Consider the following 8644-nt stretch of genomic DNA (forward strand, 5'->3'; position numbering starts at 1 on the left):
TCTTTATATGACACATTTTTGGGCCTGCTCAGAAACATGACCTATCTCGTTCAAGTATTCATAAAAATGTTAATTTTAGAAATCATATCATTAGTTTATACTAAGCTTTATCTTTCAGTGTTTATAGGCTTTAGCCCCTAAAACTCCGAAGGAAGGAGGCCAATCAATCCTGACCTTCACAGCATTTCCTTACCGCTTCCCAACGATGCTCAGGCCCAGGCCTCGGCCAGCCTTCTTCTGCAGATCCACGGGGAAAACCTCCAAGTTCTCCTCATCCCTGTAGTATGCCTCGTCTCTATACACCACCAATCGCACCTTCTGGGGGGTCTGCCTCAGGGCCGTGATGGCTTCTTCGTGGCTGGCGCTCCGCAGGTCAATCCCATTAACCTGGAACGACGGGCATCCAAGATGTGCTGCTGACAGCAAAGGCCTCTCTGTCTGGGGGAGCTCCTTGACCCAACCAGTGAAAAACCTCCAGAAATGTCCAGCCATTCCCAAAGCACACAGGGAGTGACCACTAGCAGTCATAGCTGCTTCAGATACAAAGGCTGTAATCCTTACACACCTCCACCCCAAATAAGCATAGAGGGTGGGTTAGTACACATGATAATGCAATTTTAGGTGGCTGTGAACTTTACTGTGAACTCAACATGAGACAGCAGGGACTACTTGGCTCATTTAATTGAGGTCAAAGGGGAAATAAACATTAGTATTTGGTCATCATTTCTTGGACTCAGTTTGCTGATTGAATTTGACATCCTCACTCTTAATTGCTAACATCGTGACTACTTCAGAACAGGCCAGAAGGAAATGAGGGACTGGTATTTCTGACAGCGTCAAAGACTCCCTGAAGTCCACTCATCTGAATCTGTATCTGAGTGAGCATAGACAGGACCATGCATTAGACAGCAGGCTTTACTGGAAGCAGCACTGAGTAAAACCATGGTCCCGTTTCTAGAAAATCATGTGAATTTCGACAGGTCATGTAAACTCTGTGAGCTTCCATTTCCTTGTCTGTTAAATGGCAAAATCATAGCCAACTTATTTATTTACTTAATAAATGCTTGTGTATTAGCCCTTTATGAGAATTTCCTCATTCAATCTTACACTAACTGTCTGATACTATTACCATTTTACAGATGAGGAAACTGAAGCATGGAGAGGTTAAGTGACTTGACCAAGGTTACAAAGCTAGTACATGGAGGAGCCACAATTTGAACCCAGATTATCTTTCCACCCTTGGTCTCTATACCATGCTGCCTCATTTTATTCTTAGAATGGGTTTTTGGAGCTCCCTGACACAGCAAAAATCAAGTATTGATGTCGGTAACTCAATGACACAAGGGGGAAATTAAGAGGCAGAGTAGCCTAGGCTCAAATGAAGGGAATCATGGGTCACTGCTTCAAGGTCCCAGCTAGGAAAAGAGCCAAACCAAGGGAAGGATGGGCCTAGGCCATGGCCAGGTGGGTGACAGAGTTCTCTCAAGATGTTGGTTTCAGTCTGTGTTTTGGTCCATCCCTGGGTGTCCTGGGCAGGTCAAGCCTACCTCTGGACCTCCATTCCTTCATCTGTACAATGAGGGGCTGGTCTAAGGCTCTTCCAGTTCTAACATTCCAAAGACTCAGGACTCATGCATAAAGAATGGTTACAGAGAAGGGAGAAGAGAAGAATGAGCCCTTCTTGGAGAAGGTGACTTTTGAGCTATTATTTAAAGCTGATGCTATGAGTCAAGAAATTGTTTAAAAGCCTAATTTTCAAGCTGCTCTTTCTTTTCTGATATATCTTGGTGGGTCTGGGAACTCACTTAGATTAACTACACCCAGAATAACAGTGTTTAAGCAGGGGTTTTCGATATAGATGGAATTCGGTTTGAGTGCTGATTTTAACTTACTATGTGAAACCTTACATAGATTACTCAAGGCCAGCTTCAACTCTGTCTTCCACAAATTGGAGATAATAATAATAACAATAATCATAGTATCCATGTAGTGTTGTGAAGATTAAATGAAATAAACCCTGTAGTACATTCGGCACAGGGCTTGGCATACAGTTAAGCTTGACAGAAGTCAGGAATTGATATTTTTAAAAGGAACTGAAGTAACTGCAGTCAGGGCTGTTATTTTCTCAGTGCCAGCATTCACTGTTACTTTAGGTGCACAAATGCACTTCAGGCCCACGAATGCGCTTTCATTGTTTGTGAGGTAAACCCACAGACAAAGGGGGAAAGAATGTCTCCAGAAAATGTGGCCTGAGCTGATTATTTCCCTGTATTCCAACAGGTGGCACACAAGACCACTTCTGCTACTCAACTGAGAAAAAGTTACCTCCATGATTGAAGGTGAATTCTCTAAGCCTCTAAAATACCCTTTGAAAGGCCCTAACAATTATGCTTTTAATTAAAAGCATTGTCATGAGCTCTAATATTACAAAAGCAATTCACACTAAATGCCAGCATCAAGATGTCTGCTCAAATCAAAGTGATCTGTTCCAAGTTCACAGTTTTCATTCTCTCCTCTGCTTATCAAGAGACACCATTAAATGTACCAATAATTGTAAGAGAAATATTGCTGTGTCGCTAGAATGTTGTGCAGTGATGTATTACCTTAAGTGCCTTACATAAGCACCAGATGCATTATTTAGAACATTGATTGTAGAGGGGTAGGAGTGGTAATAGCAGGGTTCCCTATTTGAGAAGGGCCATAGGGAGCCCCAGCTGTCAATGGGAGTATATCATGTCCCTTGGGGAGGACAGGCATTCGGGGAAATGGGTGAAGTGCTGCTTTGGAAGGAAAGAATAACCAAACTAGGGCAGCAGTTCTTACTATTTTACCCCACAGGGAAAACCAGGCATTAGCCCTCTACTCTTTCTTCTCCCACCTGCACAAAAATAGAAGGGGATAATGGGAATAGGTGTAGGGTAGGAGGAGGGTCTGAACCTTAAAAAAGAACCAGAAAGAAGACAGTCCATGTTAATCATAGAATTATAAATCTTACCAGACTAAAAGATTATTTGACTATATCTTTGTAAGCAAAACCTGGCTTGTCCTCATTTAACATGAGGATAGTATAAAACCATGGAAGGCCAGCCTGCACCAGGCAGAGGACTCTCATGAGCAGAAAAGCCATTGTTTGGAAAAAGTACAGTCTCGAAATGTATCACCAAAGCTGGCCTGTCTTCTTCTCGAGGCAACCTGCAGGCCCCAGGCTGACTACACCTCATTATGCATCTGTACACAGCAGCCACAATTGGAACAAGTTCAAATGTGGAATCTAAAGCTGCTTAGAAGGGAAACATGTTCCTTGACCAACCTGAGAGCTACATTTCTTAACTAGACACACAGTATGCTTTTGTGGACAAGATCCTGTCTGGGGTAAGAGAAGAGCCTGTCTGGCTATCTTTAATGAGAAGTGTAGTGTAGACCATCCATCCACACTGGGTAATACAATTCGGCCAGATGCCAGGAAATGGTTTAGTTGACCTTTCAAATTCTCCTTGCAGTTAAAACAAATTTGCTTTCTTCATGCTTATCTGTCCTGAGTGTTCACTTATACATGAATATATTTTATGGAAGACAGCAGCTACAGCTGAGGGTCTATTCAATACAGATAGATAAATTAAATTTTTTTCTTTTATTGAGGTATAACTGCTATAAAATAAACACTACATATTTAAAGATTTATACTGTGAATTTATGTGAATTTACACCTGTGCAAACATCGCCATAAACAAGAAATGCACATATTAGATTTAGGTCCACGTGTCCATTACAGAAAAATCGGTGGGCTTACAAATTATGTTAACTATCAAGACATGTATGCACCTGTACTCTTCTGAATACTCAATCTATTCCTCTATAAAGCCAATTATGATAGCACCAGTTAATGAGAAAATCTAGGGAGGAAAAAAAACCCCTCAAAACTCCTGACCACTAAAGAATGGTGTTGTATGGTAAAACAGTCAAGTCCATTCCCAGAGAGGCTACATTTATTTCTCTAACCTCATACACTCGCACCTTAATGAATGCGCTGGGAATATGTCCTAATCCAATGATGAAGCACAGTAAAGGCCTGCGGAGAAACCCTATAACTTGCCCTGAATTTAATTTGCACTCAGCCTGGCCTCTCCTTTAACCCCTTCTTGTCTATGTTTTCTACCTTTAATTATAACTCTGGTTTCATCTCGGGAGGCAGACTTGAACCACCAAAGGGAAAAATAAAATTCTATGATGTCATTCATAATGTGCTACATTAAAGCTGCAAAGCAAAAATGCACATGCCCACCATAAAATGTTAACTATTCAATTAAATTCAACCAATGAAAGAAATAAATGTTGCCTAAAGGTTTCACACCATTGAAAAAGCTCTTTAGTTCCACCTACCAGAATGCCTGGCATTGACTTTCCATTCATCCGTTTCCTAGTTCAGACACTGCCTGCCTTGGCTCTTTTTAAAAGGCTTTAACACCTTTGCTTAAATGAGAGTCCTTTTAAAAGAGGCAAGTTAAGCATTTCAATTTTTAATAAGTACCATATACCACCTAAAGGAAGAAGATTCTACGTTTTCATCAGCTTTGAAACAAAGGTACCATGGCGTGGACCTCCATTTGACATAAATATACTTATTAGGGATAAGAAAATAATACTTAAAGCTGCAATAAAGTCTTCTAAAATATCAGGTGTGCATGTTTATGTGTATGTCTATACATATGTGTTTTTAGAAGGGCATTTAGTAAGGTGGAGAGGCAAAAAGATCAAATTGCAATACTATACAGTTTCGTTTGATTATAGAACCTTTAGTTGTACTTTCCCCTTTAATTAAAGAAAGTTTTCACAGACAGATTTAGGTTGGTAATCTGTCATGATTCTAATGACAGCTATTTGATGTACATCAAAAAAAGAAAAAAGAATAAAGTACATGTTTTGTTACACTGGGAAAGAAATAATAAGGATATAGTTGACTAGAAGACAGTGAATAGGTAAACTGACTGTGGATCAAGGTCACTAAAGGAACCATATTTGCTGGTATAAAATAGAATTCATAATCACATACCTCTAATATCTGGTCACCAGCCCAAAGTCTACCATCTCGGGCTGCTGCCCCTTCTTCATAGACTTCATGTATAACTATAGCATCCTATAAAAAAAAAATCCTTCTTAATTTTTAACAACCATAAATGCTTCCTTAAGCCAGCAACCAAACCATAGGCAGCAACCCATAGTTTGCTATTTGTTAATAAAGCCATATTTTATTTGACCTAAACAAAATACACAGTTTTGGTATATTCAGAGGTATAATCAATTTTTCCTAAGTTTATTATTTCATTCTTTTAGGACTGGTTTTGCCTAATATTTCAAGTTAAACTTCCCCATGTGTTTTACTGTTAACTGTGTACACTGCTGCTGGGTATACACTTGAGGTGAACGATGTCTCATTCTTATTTACATTTTATGGTATATTTTGAAACATGGTTTCACGTATTTATTGGTATTCAAGGATTTGGCATAGAAGTGTGGCCTGATGAAGGGGGTTTGTCAGGCCTCATTACTTGGGCAATGAAAGGTAAGAACTTAGGGGAATGAACTGGCCCTGGAGGACAGAGCATGGAGTAGGGGAAAGGGCATTCACAGACCTAAGTGTAAGACACTGTGGTTTCAAATCCTGACTCTGGGGCTTCCCTGGTGGCGTAGTGGTTGAGAGTCCGCCTGCCGATGCAGGGGACATGGGTTCGTGCCCCGGTCCGGGAGGATCCCACATGCCGCGGAGCGGCTGGGCCCGTGAGCTGTGGCCGCTAAGCCTGCGCGTCCGGAGCCTGTGCTCCGCAATGGGAGAGGCCACAACAGTGAGAGGCCCGCCTACCGCAAAAAAAGCAAAAACAAAAAACAAAAAAACTGAAGGGCACTGAAATGATGGTGGTAATGGAGATGCTAGGTGTCTTGGCGGGCCACTGGAGAGGAAAAGCACTTTTGAATGGAGACTAGAAACAGAGATCTGTGGGTCCCTGAGAAGTGAGGATTTGAGCCCTGTACTGCCCCGTGCCCTCCCATTCCCTGCCCCTCCAGCCCACACACAGGTTGCAAGACCCTGCAGACAATGGTCAAGGGCTGCGGCCTACAGGCATAATGGATCCCACCTTGAAAGAAGTCCTGAGTCCCAAGCATTGGGGCCTGGAAGCGGCAGGACTTCGGATGTGAAGAGATCATGCAGGCCTGGGTAAGCATGGGCTTGGTGATTACCAGGGTGGACTGATGACAATGACTGCAGGGGCCCCACTGTTGGGGAGCTTTGAGACAGAACCAGAACCCTGAGAGCCAATGGACCTCCAAAATGACTGAGGCTGATTCCACCTCAGTTCAGAAGCATGGAGTCTCAGAATTAGAATTAAATTGACTTGAAGTAAATAAATGAAATATTTCTTGCAAAAATATAAGATAGGTAAAGACCTCCAAACCAAACCTACTTTTCAAAAAAAAAGTTTCCTGTACAAATGCTCTAGTAGAGAAACAACCAAAGAAAATCAGAGGTCTTTAACCAGATGACCCATCTGGATTCCAAATATCTTCCCAATAATAAATGCTTTCATTTGATCACCACACAGTTCTGAAAACATTCTTTATTATTATAGCAATTAGAGAGGCAGCTGCAAAGAGCCGGGAAGGGTTCCTTGATCCAGACAATTTACATTTCAGATTCTGTACCAGCAATAGATTTTAGACCATTCTTTGCTTTAACTCTGACTTATGAAATTTCCAGACCCAGGGAGCATTTATACTGCCAAGAGCTTGTTTCTCTGCACTGTTTCAGGGGAATGATTTCAAGGAAATTTGCTGGGTCAGTGGCTTCAGGCGATCCCAACAACACTGCCAAGATGACACTGAGGGCCATTTTCATGAAGCTAGTTCAGAGAGAAATTAATGCAAGCTCCTGGTTACACCCTCTGTAATGCTGGTTTTCAAAGCTTGGTGGCCAAATGCCCCGTTTTCACTGAATTTGGGAGAGTCAGACTGAACTTATGCTACACATGGCTTTTACAGAGCTGAATTTTCAGCATAAACTCCTTTGATCTTGGAACATTACAAAAGTCAAATGGGAAATTTCTCTTCGTTCATACTCAAAGGGAAGCAAAAGACCCACTGGAGTTTTTAATCAGTAAAAGTAGCCTGAATCCAAAACTCTTAGATACTTTCTGGGTGCTCAATGAACTATCATACATAAAATAAATATACTGTTAATAGGCTCAAATAAATGCTGAATTCACTGCCAATGATCTGTTTTTGGTCCATGAGTCTTTCTAGATGGAAAACTCCATTTCTTTCTTTCCTTTTACTTGACTACAGTTGTGCCTTCTCTTAAAGTCATCAGTGAAAATACAAGAAAATGTGAGGCACTCTGACCTGTCAATAGAAGAAGGTCACATTTCTTACCATGTGCCCTCGTGTGCCCAAAGTGCTCTATGAAACTGTGGTTCTGGACAGTTGCATTAACTGGGGGTGATAGAGGTGTGAGGTAGGGACCAAATTAGAAATGTGGGCTAGTGAATTGGGAAAAAATAGATTTATTTTTCAAAACTTACATAGTTCATAGCATAGAACAGGATAGTAAAATAGACACTGGTTTGGGATATTTTAGACATCTATTTGACAAGGCTATATTGAAATTTTACTTCTTTCTTGGTTTGAAAAAAATTGCGATTAGATGAAATAGTGGGTCATTGATGAAAGACTGACCTTTACTATTTCAAATAAAAATTTGGAGTTGATTATACACATGATTCTCATCTGCTCATTGTATCCTCCTAATTTTAATGCTCTTGAGCTATTTATTCAAGCAAAGTTGCTTGTTAGGGACTTCCCTGGTGGTCCAGTGATAAAGAATCTGCCTTACAATGCAGGGGACGCTGGTTCGATCCCTGGTCAGGGAACTAAGATCCCACATGCTGCAAGGCAACTAAGCCTGTGTGCCACAACTACTGAGCATACATGCCTCAGCTAGAGCCCACGTGCCAGAAACTACAGAGCCCACACACCCTGGAGCCTGCACACCATAACTAGAGAAGAGAAAACCTGTATGCCACAACGAGAGAGAAACCCCCGCACCACAGTGAAGAGCTCGGGTATGATAACGAAGATCCCGCACGCCTCAACGAAAATCCCACGTGCTGCAACTAAGACCCGACGCAGCCAAAAATAAATTACATAAAGAAATAAATAATAAATCTTTTTTTAAAATAGCTGCTTGTTGGCACAGTTTTGAGTGCCTTCTCCTCCACCAACTCCCTCCCACATTCATATCTTTGTGTATTTAAATAACACTCGGGCTTCCCTGGTGGCGCAGTGGTTGAGAATCTGCCTGCCAGGATTCGAGCCCCGGTCTGGGAAGATCCCAAATGCCGCGGAGCAACTGGGCCTGTGAGCCACAACTACCGAGCCTGCACGTCTGGAGCCTCAGACTAATAAAAAAGTAATTTCCTCTTGGTAGTTGTGTCGAGAGGTCGCGACAGTGAGAGGCCTGCGCACGGCGATGAAGAGGGGCCCCCACTTGCCGCAACTGGAGAAAGCCCTCGCACAGAAACGAAGACCCAAAACAGCAAGAAAGAAAGAAAGAAAAGAAAAGAAAAGAAAAGAAAAGAAAAGAAAAGAAAAGAAA

The 8644-nt window shown here is 41.7% G+C and overlaps 1 protein-coding gene across 5 annotated transcripts in view; it reads right to left on the reverse strand.

The window, feature by feature from the left end:
• PATJ (PATJ crumbs cell polarity complex component) overlaps positions 1-8644 on the reverse strand; it is a 353415-nt gene that overhangs the window by 37891 nt on the left and 306880 nt on the right. For all 5 annotated transcript variants that reach the window (XM_029230615.1, XM_029230612.1, XM_029230614.1 and 2 more), the window contains 2 exons: positions 5051-5134; positions 194-387 (listed from right to left, as the gene is read on the reverse strand). In XM_029230615.1, the coding sequence (XP_029086448.1) occupies positions 194-387; positions 5051-5134 (278 nt within the window). The remainder of the gene's footprint in view (positions 1-193; positions 388-5050; positions 5135-8644) is intronic.

The sequence above is a fragment of the Monodon monoceros genome, unplaced genomic scaffold (genome assembly GCF_005190385.1).
Source record: "Monodon monoceros isolate NGI ecotype Baffin Bay Population unplaced genomic scaffold, NGI_Narwhal_1 Super_Scaffold_18, whole genome shotgun sequence".
NCBI lineage: Eukaryota > Metazoa > Chordata > Mammalia > Artiodactyla > Monodontidae > Monodon > Monodon monoceros.